At 41.3% G+C, this 16468-nt stretch overlaps 2 protein-coding genes across 2 annotated transcripts in view; one reads left to right on the top strand and one right to left on the bottom strand.

The window, feature by feature from the left end:
• maneal (mannosidase endo-alpha like) overlaps positions 1 to 607 on the bottom strand; it is an 8537-nt gene extending 7930 nt beyond the window's left edge. Inside the window, exon 1 of the mRNA XM_068704607.1 lies at positions 1 to 607. This exon is cut by the window's left edge and continues 571 nt beyond it. The gene's annotated coding sequence lies outside the window, so the exon portion shown is untranslated.
• A 4926-nt stretch (positions 608 to 5533) lies between these two features.
• LOC137868073 (protein lin-28 homolog A-like) lies at positions 5534 to 14941 on the top strand. The gene is made up of 4 exons (XM_068704593.1): positions 5534 to 5564; positions 6343 to 6503; positions 9986 to 10164; positions 14692 to 14941. Exons 1-4 carry the CDS (start codon positions 5534 to 5536, stop codon positions 14939 to 14941), a joined length of 621 nt encoding a protein of 206 aa, XP_068560694.1.
• The last annotated feature ends 1527 nt before the right edge of the window (positions 14942 to 16468 follow it).

The raw sequence follows: 16468 nt of genomic DNA, 5'->3' as shown, positions 1-16468 counted from the left end.
CGCCAGTAACGCAGCCGGGTTCCTTCCTTCCTCTCACCGCCGACCACAGCTCACCAACGCAGTCATCGCGTTTCAGCAGTGCACAAATAATAATAATAATAATAATAATAAAAGCGTTCAGTCACTGCAGAGGCTGGCGCATAACCGACGCCCGTTAAACGCACGACAAGCGAAGCAATCTCATTTCACTTCCATCATCACGACCTGGAGGCGTCCCGCACGATAACAACGCTTCAATACATCGCCCCCATGTTCGCCTTCCCACCGCCGCGATGCGCACCTCGGGTTTTATTCGGCTCCATCCTTTTCTCTCGCGACATAAAAGTGAGAAATAGATTTTTTTTGTATGTTTATTATCAGTCTACAGTTCCCTCCAAAGGAAAGCAGAACGGGTCACAGTTGGTTCTGTACAGCTCTAATAAAGCAAGTCTACCTTTTGTATTCCGTCCTCATCTCTTCACGTTCATCCCATCTTCATCGCAATTGATCACGTCCGCGTCTCTGTGCGTCCTGTTGCTCCCAGCATGGGAGAGAAGTACACCGTGTTTTTATGACTGAACGTTCCTGTCACACGAGAGAGCGAAACACTTTGTTTCTGTGGTGCGAAGCGAGGAGGAGGAGGGGGGGGGGGGGGGGGGGGGGGGATTAACCCCGACCGGAAGTATGAGGGGGTGATTGATGCCACGGGAGAGGCAGGAGGCGGAGCTCGCGCGTATCTGTTGGGATTCATCTCTCTTTACGAGCATTTCTGTTGTGGCCCACGAGAGAGTGAGTCAAAATGTCAGTCTTAGTATACAGCAACCAAAACAACTGACATGTGGCCTTTTAATACACTGTGTTGAAAATGGGCGGGGGGGAAAATTCTATTACTTTATACTATAGATAAAACCCTCAAATTTGGTAGTGCAAGCCTCATCTTGTATTCACTGCACAGAAGGTCATAGAACATGCAAAATGTGAGCTTTGCCTACAGGGGAAGCGTACAAATCAGCATATATGTCTCAGAACCGTTGGGTCTGTTTCCCCTGTAATCAGAACCCTTAAAATAACATAATTAATCCAGGACACTTTATGAAGAAAGTATGAGGAGATACTAGACCCAGTGTGTTTTGATTTACACATAATGATGAGACACTTAATGAGATATATATATATATATATATATATATATATATATCTATATATATATAGATATATATATGTATATATATATATATATATATACATATATAGATCTATATATAGATCTATATATATATATTTGATACTGTATTTTATATCAATTTATTCGTCTTTCTTTGGATTATGTTTGAACCTTTTTTTGTTTTTTGAAATCTTGGATGGTCTGGGAGAATACATGCTTGAGGTGACATCTAGTGGCAAAGATGAAGTAGTGCTTTCTATTACACTCGTGACTGTGGGTGTATTAGTCCCTATGTCCGTATGTCTCCTATTAGATGAATAGATTACACCCTGTGTTGCTCTGACATAGATGCTTTTTTTTTTTTTTTGGCATAAAGAAGCATCACTTGTCAAATGCATCATCTTCAATTTTTGCAATTTCACTTCAAATTAAACCAATTCTTTACAAGCGTATGCTAGGAAATAGTCTAATCAATTGAGTCATAAGTTGACGGAATAGGTTGTGAAAAGAGGTTGACCACAGTTTAATACATATTTAATATATACCGTATGTCACCGTGGTTTCTGTCCGCTATATAAACCCTCGTTTAACCTCTGCCTGCCCACGTCTCTCTCTCTCTCTCCCAGCCTGGTCTGCTCACCTCATCACCGTCCGTCATTGATAAACCTTCTCTCCTTCACCAGTCTGTATAGTCTGTGTACTTGTGTCATTGCTCAGACCGGTGCATCCCAATGACATTCTGATAATATCGTTTCATGTGTTACTGTAATAATTGGCGGTTGTTACCATGACGTTAAGAGATTAGTTTGACATCATATGCTTAATCCATGCCCGTGCTTATATAACATGTATATGTTCCACATGGCCACTATACCTATTTATTTTTGACATATCTTTTTGTCTTTTTGTAGAAATAAGAGAATATGACAGTGAGCCACTCCAAGGTCTCCTATAGATTTTCACGGCTAATTGGTCATTATCAATAATCAGCTTCATGTGAAACATTTCAAAGGAACTTCAACGGCTTCAGGCATTTGGTTCTTTGCCAAAAAAATATCCATGAAAAGTCTTCAAAAAGAATATTCACTTCATTCAGTCAACAATGACTTGTGTGTGTATCCAAATCTAATCCCTCGGTGCCATAGAGCTCCGTTATTGTCCCAAAATTAACATTAAAATCACATTAATGAGCCACGCTGTTGCACTGAGCATGTTCTTTCATCACCGTGAACACACACACACACACACACACACACACACACACACACACACACACCGTGCTGCTGCACCACATGTGGATTAATCCACCGCAGAAAATAGTCCACAACAAATGCAGTCGTTAGTTCCTCAAACTTTTGCCACAGAAGTCAGACATTTTCTCAGGATTTTGTCGTCAATAAGAAAGATGCAGAATAACACCAGCCTATAAGTTTTAAGTCAATATGTGTATGATTAAATAAAACTGGCATTGGTGCCACCTGGTGGTGGTGTCGGAAGGGAGATATTGCATGTTCCTGAGATAAACGAGATGACAGCAACACACACACACACACACACACACACACACACACACACACACACACACACACACACACACTGCAGCCATTCACATCAGAATTGTTTGAGGTCATGCCATCGGTCATTTGAAATATGCTGTAAACACATAGAAACCACACACAACGTAGCTCTGCAAATGTCCTCCACATTGTGACATATGATGGCAAATGAATCTGTTTTCTGCTTGGCTTGATTCTGCTCATGCTCCTTTTACCGGACAGCTTCCTTTGTCAAAGGAGGCTTCAGCCTGTCGTCGGGGAGCCCGGCTGCTATACCTAGAGGCTTCGTCGTGGGGAGGGATATCTGTCACAACATGGCAGCACCTTATGGATTTGCTATCGATCAGGTTTATTGATTGATTTCCCTCTGGGGGAGGGGTGAAAGGTGAGCTGACAGGCGTCCCGTGGGGCCTGCTGCTTGTTTTTCACCCCCTCTGCAACACGCAAGAGTCTTATATGCACATATTCAAATACTCTCTCTGTCTTTTAGTGAGAGGCAACTTTATATGTGTGTGTTGATTCAGCGATGGCTGTCGGAACAAGCGCGTGTCGAGGCTTTGTAGCCCACAAGCCCCTCCGGGTGACCCCCGGTCACCTTTAGGGTGGCCTGTTTCACGGTGCAGCAGCAGCAGCAGCAGCCGGGCCTTTCCATTTCCAGAGCGCCTCCGGCTGGACTATTAGACACGACGCATGAGTGGAGGTAGTCATTTGTTTTTCATCAGGCAACCCCTCACACACACACACACACACACACACACACACACACACACGCAAAATGTGCAGAGACAATAAGATGCTTTTTTTTTTTTACACGGGGAAAGTCAGAAAAAACGGACGACTTCAGCTCATTATCTCTGCACATATGCATGTGTGTGTGTGTGTGTGTGCGTGTGTGTGCGTGTGTGTGTGTGTGTGTGTGTGTGTGTGTGTGTGTGTGCGTGTGTCATTACAGGACGTTCCGTGACTCAGCGGTGATGAGAGCAGGTTTGCGGCGCTGTGCGGCAGCTTGAGAGCGACCGATTGCTTATTAATGAGTGTGGGGGGGGAAGGACTCCAACAAGCAGCTGTAACAGGTGGATGTGAATCACCTGGCGTCTCAATTTCAACTAGTTTGTTCGATCATCAGAGAGGACGTATTAATGCAGCCGAACCATAGAGTCCACGTCACGCTCATCTAGAGAACGTTCAGCGCTGGTGTTTCCCCGAAGATGACAGCTGGGTGACAAACATGTCTCGTGCTTCACTCCTTTGTTTACTTGAAAAGGTGAAAACTCTGTAAAACTCCTTATATTGAAAGCTCTAAAAGTGCATTCATGTGCATGACTCCTTCATTTAAAGATGGATTTGAAAGATGCATATTTCACTGATTCATCAATGATCAATTTAAAGTGTTATTTGAGGTTCTCAAAAGGCCCCAAAATAAAAACCCTTAACATTTACATGACTTCGCACTAATTTTACAGAAGAAATGTGTTATTCGAGGTATTTGTTTATAATATATATTAAGGCTTTTTTATTTTAATGGGCTTCCCGCAGGAATTCATGTATTTTTTTAAGGATTATGAACCAATTTAGAAAAATAGCATTAAAAAAACAACCTAAATACCATTCCTGCAAAATAAAAGATTCCCAAATTCAGTTATGCAATCGATGCATAATCTGCAAACACCTTCAAATTTTCACCAGGTGTAAAATAACGCATGTCTTTCATTTTATTCTCTCTTTATTCTTTCATTCATCACCGTATATTATTATAAATATGTATATAAGTAAGGCATCAACATTTTGCGTGGGTTGTGGAGGAATCAGAAGGGTGTAGTCTCCTAAAACCTCATTGTATGTTTTCGAACAAAAGGCAAACTCATGTTTTGGTTTGCTCTCATACTTCCTGTGCTTATATTGTCACATCATGAGTAAACCTTGAGATGAAAATGTGGATTAGATTTATGAAAATGGAATGGAAGCACCATCTTTAAATTTGAACAGAAGCTGACAAAATGCTTTGCAGATGGGTTTTTTATTATGTGTGTGTGTGTGTGTGTGTGTGTGTGTGTGTGTGTGTGTGTCAGAGTGCGATGGAGGGTAGCAGTGGGCGGGGTAATATCCTTCTAGGCCCTAGGGTGCAACACTAAGCTGAATCGTCCAAAGCCCTGATTGGTCATTTTGTCAATTGTTTTGCCTCCCTATCTTATTGGACATGTGTGATTTATCTGCGACTGGAAATCACGTGGACTTGACCGAAAAGGTATAGTTGTGTGCGTGTGTGTGTGTGTGTGTGTGTGTGTGTGTGTGTGTGTGTGTGTGGTGGGGGTTACTAGAGGTAGGAGGGTCAAGGGGGCTTCTGCATATTGCGCAAGAAGGGAGCAGGGAAGAAGGCATTCGTTCTCCTGCAGGATTACACACACACCGACACACACTGACACACGCGGAGAGAACGTGCACGAGGATGTCAAGCATGCATTTAACTCATTACGTCTGATATTTTTGTGGGCCGGGAGCTGTTTTCTGCAGGAGGCCGAGGAAACCTCCCACCATGGCAGAAGGTACGGATGCTCTGAAAAGAAGCGGGGAGGTTGAATGGAAGAGGGAGATGAAAGGAGAGGCTTTTCTTCCTCTTGCATTGTCTCCTCCTCGCCTTTCTAAAGGGGGTTCGGGTGGTTGTCTATTCAGAAACATCTCTTCCAGAAGTGCTGCCAAGACTTGGTGTCTTGGGGGGTGGTGGTGGTGTAGGGTGGTGGTGGGGGAGGTATGCGCGTTATAAGGCGGAGGTGGAATGGAGGTATAAGAAGTGGACAGAGGCTCAGTGCGCTCTAAAGCAGCGGAGAGCGGCGGGATGGGCTCTGCTTCCAACGCGAGCTTCACAGGTAGACCAGCAGCAAACAATCACTGAGACAGACAGCGTTTAACTGTTCGGAGGTCAGTTTCTCTCTCGCGCTTTTTTGGAGAAATAGAAACGTGTGATTTGAATAATTCGCTTCCATAAAGAAGTGGCTTTTTAATGTTGCCAGAGAAGAAGGAAGATACATTTTATTTTGAAGGCCTGTTGGTGAGTATCGATACTTGCACGTGCATTAAGGCTTATTTAAAAAAAAAAACATTTAGAAATTTAATATATTTTTTTCTGTTATGGAGGATATTCATTATATATATATATTAATATTGTATGATAGCATCGCTACTTTTGACTGAAACATATACTTGATTAATTGCTTCCTTAATTATGTCAGTAGATGGTTAATCACCCCCAGTTATTAGCCGTTGTGAGTGTAGTAATAAAGTTGGACAAGAAAAGTAAAATAAAGGCGAAGAAATCGACTCAGAATAATCGATTAGATGCGTTTTTATGCATGGTGTGGGAAATGTAAAATGTTTTGAATGTGGCATTTGGGCTTCGGGAAATTGTATTACGCCTTTGCCTTTGTTTTCAGAAGTTTTATGGACTTATTAATTATTAATCGGGTAAAAAAAACCCCTGCAGATTAATTGATATGAACATGAACATTAGCCGCAGCCGTATTGTTGCCGTGTTGTGTTCTCGGGCCATTGCGCAACACGTCAGACGCACGCGGCGCTTCTGGGTTTCACTTTGCTGCCGGTGATCTGTCTGATTAACCGTCTCTGTGTGTGTGTTCTGTGCGGCAGCGGGCTGTCCGCAGAGCGAGGAGGAGGACGAGGACGCGGCTCTGTCCCGGGGCAGCGGCGTGTGCAAGTGGTTCAACCTGCGGATGGGCTTCGGCTTCCTGTCCATGAGCAACAGGGACGGAGCTCCTCTGGAGGACCCGCTGGACGTGTTCGTCCACCAGGTGAGACGCTGCTGCTGCTGCTTGTCACATCTCACGTGTCACGTAAACATTTCAGGTTTATTTCAGAATTGGTGATTAACCTTCTTTTTATTCAGATTTTCCTGAGAATAACCAGAAAAGCTGGGCCCTGGTGCCCAGACATTCACAATAAGACATTTTCACGTTACCACGTCAAGGTACCATCACTAATAACAAGACACTGACAGCAATACATTTCATATAATAACAAGATATTTTGATGTTATACCAAGATTTTCACGTAATAACAAGATATATTTGTGTTATAACAAGATATTTTCACGTAAAACAATATATTGTCATGTAATAACAAGATATTGTCATGTAATAACGAGATATATTCATGTTATAACAGATATTGTCATGTAATAACAAGATATATTCATGTTATAACAGATATTGTCATGTAATAACAAGATATATTCATGTTATAACAGATATTGTCATGTAATAACAAGATATATTCATGTTATAACAGATATTGTCATGTAATAACAAGATATATTCATGTTATAACAGATATTGTCATGTAATAACAAGATATATTCATGTTATAACAGATATTGTCATGTAATAACCAGATATTGTCATGTAATAACAAGATATATTCATGTTATAACAGATATTGTCATGTAATAACAATATATATTCATGTTATAACAGATATTGTCATGTAATAACAATATATATTCATGTTATAACAGATATTGTCATGTAATAACAATATATATTCATGTTATAACAGATATTGTCATGTAATAACAAGATATTGTCATGTTATAACAATATTTCAATGTTAAAACAAGGTATATTTGTGTTATAATAGATATGTTCATGTTATAACCACATATTATTGTGTTATAACAAGATACTTTTCTTTTTTTTAACAATATAGCCTACTATTAATGTAACGTGATTACCTAGCCAATGTTGTTATAACATGAAAGGATAACAGATTAATGGAGGAAAATAGCAAATTTTCCCCAATTTGATTGAGTCGTAATAATGCTTGGGTTTGAGACGCACCGAGATTCTGCTGTTATTGAGCCCGGTGGATGATGTTGTGATAAGTATGCGTACATTAATTAGGATTAGTCTCCATGGATTAAAGCTCATCTCAGCTACATCCAAGCTTTAATTGTGCGCATGTAGCAAAAACAACATTTTTGACAAGAAAACAACATTTTTCTGGACTTAAGTCAGGATTTATCACGCAAAATCAGCTCGTAAGAAGAGCTTATGCGATGTGTTTTTGTGTAAAAAATGACCTGGAGATTAACACGTCTTAAACTCGGCCACTCCCCCGCTCCCTTCACCTCCCGGACGGATATCTGCTGTGGAAACCTCAAAAAGTGTTGAGCTCAAACATTTCTATTTAAAAAAACGGGGTTAGAGGCTAAAGCGGAGATAACAAGGCTCATTCTTGTCCCCATCCAGCCCTGCTTCCTGTTATAAAGTCATTAAAGCATCAGGGAGCCCACCCAACCCTGAGTTTCAGTCCCACCTCCCATGTGGAGCCTTTTGGTGGAGACCTCTTCTCAGGTTACTTGCTGTAAATCATCTGATGAAAGAGAGGGGATAAGGACTCTGCACATGCTTGTTTTTTGGGCCTCAGTGAGTCGTTGATGTTTTTATTCTAGTGGGAGACCGTTGTCTGGTTTTTGTTGTTATGAGCACTTAAGCATTGTAAGCCACATTTGAAGAAACAATTTGACCTAACAGAGGCTCGTACTGCTAGTTTTGAGCAGAAATAGACGTTTTTTTTTTTTTACATTGATATGTCAAGAAGAATCCATGATATCCTTTTTAACTGCTCATGTTAAATATCCAATTCTTCTGGGGTTATATTTGTAGTTTTTTCCTCAGGAAACACAGCAGATGTATAAAAGAAAAAAAAAAGAAGACTTATTGTTCTCTGAGCTGAAAGCAGCTTTGACTCTGCTGTGCTTTGGTCTAATTCTAATTCCCATGTAGAGTGCAGTCCTAGCAGAGCCTTTCACAGCTGTGGTCATCGTACTGGTTGGCAGGTTTTTACGTTCTGTATTTCCTCCAGCTCTTCCAGCGGCAGCTTTAATGTGTATTAAGATCAACAAATGACCATTAAAGGCTCATTGCTGGTTGGCTTGTGGTGGCTGACAGACTACTTTCATTTCCTTCGTTTAATAGCGTTTTTTTTTTGTTTTGTTGTTGGTCCATTTGCTTTTGTTTTCTTAAGCTCTAATGTTTTACCCTACTTGCTCACTTTGTTTGATTTACATCGGACTTCTGGGAAGTGCAGCGCAGGAATACCACAGCAGCGAGTGCTTTGCACCAAGGTGGAGACCAGAATGGAAAATAATCTCAGAACGAGCACTAAAACTGTTCCATTTGAAAATACCGCACGAAAATGAAAAATGAACTATATTCATATGTGAGCTCAAAAATTGATCGAGCAATATAGCAGCATAGCAGCAGGTCATATGGAGTTTGAATATATTTTATGCTACATTCCAAATTCAAGAAGAGGAAGTCCTATTACTGCTGGTGTTTGGCGTGTTCGCTGTGTGGTAGTTCATCCTTCTTTCTATTTACCTCTACAATTGGAAAGCTAGTCAGTAAAACATCAATAGCGCGGCACGCTATGCGCCGGTGATTTACTCCTCTCAGGATACACGCATTCTCGCCTCCTCTCCCGGTAGCTATCCCAGGAATGCACTCCTCCCCATGTGTCATTTCCCAGCATCCTCCAGTGCAATGGTCCTCTGGAGACTTGTCCAGATGGACTCATTTTGGAGAGTCTTCGGCTGCATGTAGGTGGTGGTGTTGGGGGGTGGGGTGGGGGTGGGGTGGGGGTGTGAGGAATGCTTTGGAGGTTGGGGTTGGAGACGAGCGAGGGGAGGAGGGGTGTTTGAAAAGCATTGATGTTTAAACAGGGCCGTCAACAGGATTGGATTTTTATGAGGGAGCTGAGGATTCCCTGACAGCGGCTACACGTTTCTATTGATGCAACATTTAAGTGTGTGGTCAGTTTAAGTGAGCTGCTTCTTTGTCTCATGAGGACCGAAACTTGACTTTATTTTAAGGTTAAATATCACCTTTATCCCCTAAAGAAATGTATTTATCTTTAAACTGCCCAACAAGTTAACTTAAAACTTAATAAATGCACGAGCCTACTTGTACCTGCCTTCGTATATAGAAGGGAGAGGCCCAATTCATTGGAGAAATGGATGGACAACGGTGCACACTTTGGGACAGTCCATCTACAAAGTTTTCACTTGCAAAACTTGAAAGAAGCAGTTGTGTGAAGAATGAAAACGAGAGCACGAGAGAAGCACACCTGCTGACACGAGAGCTTTGATTCCGTTTGTTCATAGTTGTTCATGAGGTTCAGGAGTTGACTTGAATTCCTCATATGTTCGTCCACGCCATAGGCTCGGTAGGTTCGTGTAATTCTGACCCTCTCCCTCTCTCTCTCTCGTTGACAGAGCAAACTGCACATGGAGGGCTTCCGCAGCCTCAGAGAAGGCGAGGCCGTCGAGTTCACCTTTAAGAAGTCATCTAAAGGGCTGGAGTCTGTCCGGGTGTCCGGGCCCAACGGAGCTCCGTGTCTGGGCAGCGAGAGGAGACCGAAGAGTGCCCAGAAACGACGCTCCAAGGCTGATCGGTGAGTCCAGTCTGACGACATCAGAGCTTTAGAACATGTTTTCTCCCCCTGCTTTCAGTCTTTATGCTAAGCTAGGCTAATCAGGTCCTGACTCAAGTGCCGAGATAGTGGCATCAATCTTCCCATCACGCTCTCAGAAAGAGGGCGAACAACCCAAATGTCTCAAAATATGTTCACGTTGCTTCTTTAATGAGACAGGATGTCCCCAAAAATGTCCACAGGATTCAGCAAAGACAGAGCTTACTTCAAAGTTCATAATCTCGAGCTGAACGTTATGCTAAAATACAAAACAAAAAGAAAGTATTTTGCCGGCTAAACGTCGTCTCTTTGAGCAGCAGCAGGCTGAGCGGGATCAATAGATCGTTTGACCTCTCAGCGCTCCGTCCACAGGGTCGCTTCATCAGTTCAAAGTTTATTCCTTTATTACAATTAATTTCATGAACCTGTGAGTGAACTCTACTGGATTAAACTGTAATTTATTTTAGTTTGTCTTTGAAGCATGTTTGGATAATTAAGATCCGGCGAGGCTATTCAGTTGATAGCATCTTTTAGATTAGAGCATATTAATTATGGCTGGCAGTGATCAAAATGAATCCCACATCCTCCTACTTTGAAATACCTCTTGGATTTGATTGCATTCAGACGTTCCTACTTTCTTCCAAAACATGAAGGTGTCAGTTAAAACGTATAGTTTTAGATTTGCTAGATTGTAGGCTTTTGGATCCAACAAGGTTATTTATGTGACAGCATCTTTTATAGGCGGACTTCGTTAGTAGGCAGTGATAAAAATAATCCCGACAACTTCCTGTCCTTAAATACCCGCTATAGGTTTGATTGCATTCACGTGTTTCCTCTTTTCTCCCAAACAAATAAATGTAGTATTCAAGCAGAGGAAAGAATCCTATCCGTTTAATTGATAACAGATGTAGGTGCCTGGGAGAGGTCAGAGGTCACCATTGCCATAGCAACAATGGGATGTGGTGTGCAAATGAGGTGGAGGGGAGGGTGGGGGGGGTCAGGGTTCGGAGGTCACAGTTGTATTGAAACAAAGGAGCTCCCTCTCCCGCCCTTGTGGCCACGCTGATCAATACTGAGCCCTGATGTGTGTGTGGTGGTGGTGGGTGGTGGGGGGTGGGGGGGGGGAAGTGGTGGTTAGCTGTGAGATGATGCAGGGCTTGGGTCTGGGTCTCTCATCACTCTGTATCTCACCGACTGACTTATTAAAGACGCATATCAAATTTTTAGAAGTTCGTGAAAAATCCACACCGACAGTGAATGTATCGCGTATCAAGTATTGGTGTGCATCAAAGCCTGACATATCTTCTTCTTCCTCTGTGCAATAGAGCTCGATTCTTGTATAAAAAAACTATTAATAACCCGTCAATGAGCTACACTTGCACTGGGTAACGTTCCTTCATCACACCACGCACACACAGTTTATTTGGACTCAATCCCACCTCAATACACCGTCCTGCTGCCCCAAAAAAACACAAGAGCGCCAAACGTGGATTAATCCGCCACTGAAAATAGTTCTTAGACAAATGCATTCTGCAACGTACGATAATAACTACAGTGACTGACTGTTTCAGGAAACTTCTCTAAACCAAACAGAGTATTTCCAGGACTAACACTGACAATCTCCTTGAAGCCGTTTTTCTCATATGAACAATGAACAGTCATCTTCATATAAATGACCCATCTTCTTCACCCTCGGACGTTTGCTTTTTCCTCTGCTTGACAGAAGCGTCATCAACACGCTCATTCACTCGCTGTGAACTCTCTGGATGTTGAGCGTCTCTATTATTCACAACCAACGGGACGTGGTCACGCTAGTCGTGGTCTTAATGGGATTTGTTGACAAAAGAGAAGCAGAAGAGACAAGAGAAGCGGATATCAGAGTATTATAAGGAGGAGGTGACATCAGATAGTACATCAGATAAAATCACTTTTATTAACGGTTTCCACAGTTTCAGTTTGTTGAATTTACACTTCTGTCCGTGCAGCACAGATTAAATGTGCTCAGTTTCCGTGTATTTCTGCACAAGTATTGAAGCAATATAAAGAGACATGAAACTTGGCCTGAGACATGATTTGTCACAGTGTAATGCCCCTTGCTCTTGTTTGCTTTTAATTACTTGTTCAACTGCAGATGGAGAGCAAAAGGGGAAAAGCCAGGGCCCGTAGTAAAACCAGATTGTCCGCGAAAAACAAAATCAATGTGTTTTTGCTCCTTTATTTAAGTGGCCAGTGTCCCTTTGTGTCACACTACACAGTACTTGAGCCTCTCTCGCCTTATTTATCCTGCCCTAATGAATTCACCAACAGGATTTCACTTAGCTACTGATCATTAGCTTTCTCCGCATTGATTTACTGATAACAATACACATCGAGATGCTCGCAGGAGCGTTGTGTTTAATCATAGCGGCTTGTTGCAGAATTATGGTCATTTTGTGTTATCATCTGCAGACTTTCAGTGGCATCCTAATGTGTAAATATGATCATATCTTGTTTTCGTCCGAGAAATTTCTCTTTTAAACTGCTATTAGAAGTGAGTGAGGGACTTTTACACACCGGACATGAAAAGACTTGCTGTAGCAGAAAAAGCACAGGTGCAATTAATCACGTTGATGACGGCCGTGTTACACGAGGTGAAGATGAGCAGACACTGAGCACATTTCAGCCCCAAATTGTCCGCACCCGACTCATTTTGGTATTTGACACTTTTTGCCCGATCGGTTGTTGTTTGCAGATTTAGCGTCGCAACGTCGTGTTGTCTGTTTGAGCTCCACGCTGTGGCCGAAACAATTGATCCGTACAGTGTGAGCAGATTCTGGCCGCGCAGCTCGGGCCGATTTAAAAACTTGAGTGTGATTTAACCGAATGCAAGAAATGTTAGTATGTAAATGTGTGAGAGTAAACCTTCAAGTCCTTAGCCTCAATGCAAAACATCTGTTCTGACATAAGATCACACTCATTGGTGTTGTAGTCCCATGGCATGCATGGACTACAAAGATGGAGGACAGGGGGTATAACATATAAAACCAAAGAAGCACATGTTTGAAACTGCATACTCCGAGAATGGATGCAATGAAAACAAAATGCAAATGTGGTCATACCTCACATCAGCGCAGTTTAAAAGAAATTAGAGCATATCACTCAAATCAAAGTCCTTATTTGAGCACATGAATATAATTGTCGAAACATTTACACGAGCAACAAACTTAAAACATTTCTCCAGATCTCCTCCTCTGTGCTCTAAATTAAGATTGAGAGAGAGCTAAGCCTCTTAAGTACAATGAGAGGAATGTCACTCGGTCACAACAAAGGTCTTTGGTAGTTTTTTGGGGGACAAAGTCCACAGAATCCTCTTTTTATAGGAAACCATTGTTTGAGTGTGAGGTTGAGCTGTATTCAGGAAAGAAAGGGGAAGCTCCTCCACAATGGCATTTATTGTTCTGGTTCATGTTCATAATCATAAACCATAAATCAATTAAAGATTCTAGATTCATATAGTAGGCAGACACGTGCAAAAAAAGCCATTGAATCTATAATAATGCAGAATAAATCTATGTAGTTATAGATCTCTTCCAGACATGCTTTAAGACATGTCAAATCATTTGCTTTGAACAATAATTTGTATTTGATATTCACAAAAAGTTCAGTAAAATAGTCCACATTCTTAACATAAAAAAAATCCAGACTCTACAAGTTCAGGTGTTAAACTGAGATGTCAGGTGAGCACAGATAAACTTTCCCCTCCAGCAGGTTGATGTGAAAACAAACTAAACAAAAGAAGAAACACACACTCTGAGTGCCAAGCTCCACGCCAAGCTTTTTAAATCTTGATTGGTATAGAATCTAGAACAATAAAGCCCGTTTTAAGTTTGGTTGTCAAAATATCTCTTATACAATCCCTTGAGGCAGGAAGATCAATTTGGTCAAATCCCTTAACAGCTGCCCGCCACTGGTGCTGCAGTGAATGTGGACGCATGGAGACAGATGTGTGAAGGGACAAAGGGATCTGAAAGCAATGTTGGGGTGTGCTGCCCTCTCATGGACGGATTCAATCACTTCACTGCAGATGGATTTTTATTCCTTTTGTTCAGATTCAAAAATCTGCTACTTGTCAAAGCATGCATAATTCAAATAATACAAATAAATGATTATTAATTGATTACAGTGTACGTTCAATGTAATCTTACAGTATATCTTGGAACTAATATTTAACATTTAACATCCAATAAAATCCTTTTTGTTTCTTCAGCCTGTTTTCTGAAGCACTGCTGCAGTTCTTAAAGCACAAACACACATCACATCATACTGAGCGCTTCATTCGTCCTGCTGAAGGCCGTCACTCACACGTCAGAACATTTAACTAGTGTGTCAAAAGAAAATGGCTTCATCAGGGAGTGCGTCACGCGCACAAATCCCCAGTTTCAATTGTCAGTGTTCACAGTAAAACCTTAATATGAGTGAAATGTCAAACAAAAATGACAAGAAACATTTCCTGTCTTCTGTCGATTTTAGATGCTACAACTGTGGAGGACCCGGCCATCATGCCAAAGAGTGTCAGCTGCCCCCTCAGCCCAAAAAGTGCCATTTTTGCCAGAGTGTTTCCCACATGGTGGCCAGCTGTCCGGTCAAAGCACAGCAGCAGCAGCAGCAGCAGCAGCAGCAGCAGCAGCAGCAGCATTCGTCTCCAGGCTCTCAGGGAACCGCACAGAGGGACGAGGGAGAGGCGCAGAGCCAGGTCTTCGTCTCTGAAAAGTCAGAGTGAGCGATCGAGGGAAACTGTGAGGGTTTTTTCCACTGGAACGCCGCTTATAGAAAGAGCTACCTCAGGTTATATTTATTGAGCGGCAAAACAGGAGTCATCACTGTGTTGCTGATGTGATGCGTTGTTCAGTAGAGCGCTGGCAGACGTGTCCTCTTTGAAAACTTTTATTTTTCTTTCTATGTTGTTTCTCTGCCTCGGATAAGTGTCTTAGCTTTAGAATGAAACAATCAGACTTATAAAACATAACATATTGCTGCTTTACAACTCTCTGATATGTGGGTTTGGTTTGCAGGTATTTGACATAAGTGCATATCTATAAAACCTGCATGATTGTTTTTATAGACTGGCCTTTTTATAGCAGATGGTTTCACATGTCAGAACAGGAAAACCACAGGTGCAATTTATAACATGCAACGTTTAGGTGTTGGGTGTTTGGGCACTGGTATCGTTGCTCACTGACTCAGGTCTTTTTTTTCCTGCGTTGACAATTCAAAATATCTGCTGGTAAAAAAAAAGGTCTAAATAAGAATGAACCACACTCAGTTATGAATGTGGCTCTCACATTCTCCCAGTACATTCAGGTCATATGCTGCCTTCAAATAGTTCTTTTGTTTTTAGCATGGAAAGCACGTGATATGCATTGAAAAGGCTTGACTTTGAGAAAATCATGGGGGCAAGACACACAAAAACAATGTACCATGTAAGATTTCCTTTGTCCTCTTTTAAAAAGAGTGAAGAAGAAAGATTAGAAAATACTATTTTTTACCTGTACAATCCAATGCAAAAGACCTGCGATAACATCAGTCTTTATTAAGTTCATAATGTTCAGTTATTTGGTGATATTGCCGGAAATCAATTATATTTTAATAATATGTTTATTTCTGAGTCTGTGGGTAAATGTGGTGTCATTGTTGGCAACAATTGTGCTTCTCATTTACATACATATGGGGGGGCAGATTATTAGAAAATACTTCTGAATATAAGTACAACACCAACACTAACTATCACCCCAAAGCCAAAACATATGATTGAATTAACACCTCTATGAAAGTATCAACAAAAACTGAACATTATAGGCATCATAACAGTCAACTTTATGATATAGCAATTGTACTGGATTGCTTTAGATTGTAGCTACAGATGCAACTAATTAGCTAAAATCACAATTTATGAACTCAGAGCTTTAAGAAAATCTCCATTTACGTAACCTTAAATACCACAGTGGGTCATTCATTTGGACTCTATAGTTCCACTTTATCTTTAAAAGGCCAGCAAGGGAAGAAAATATCAAAGTAAGATATTGATAATTGTAACAAAAACAAAGTAGCTACAGCGTTTGTCTAAAGATATCAGTATTGGCCTTCAATGACCCAAATCAACCAAACCCTTTAGCATGAAAAGTTGTCGTAAACATCTCGTAATAATACTCAACATTTTTTTTCCCCGTATGTATTATGACAAACATTACATTACCATTACACATTTTTTTTATGTAATACTAAGTCTTTATGTCTCTATTACGAGACA

Source organism: Cebidichthys violaceus, unplaced genomic scaffold, assembly GCF_023349555.1.
Source record: "Cebidichthys violaceus isolate CVI_PGR_0920_01 unplaced genomic scaffold, fCebVio1.0.p SCAF_96, whole genome shotgun sequence".
Taxonomy (NCBI): Eukaryota; Metazoa; Chordata; class Actinopteri; order Perciformes; family Stichaeidae; genus Cebidichthys; species Cebidichthys violaceus.
Note: the sequence above shows the minus strand (reverse complement) of the source record. Positions and strands in the feature narration are given on the sequence as shown.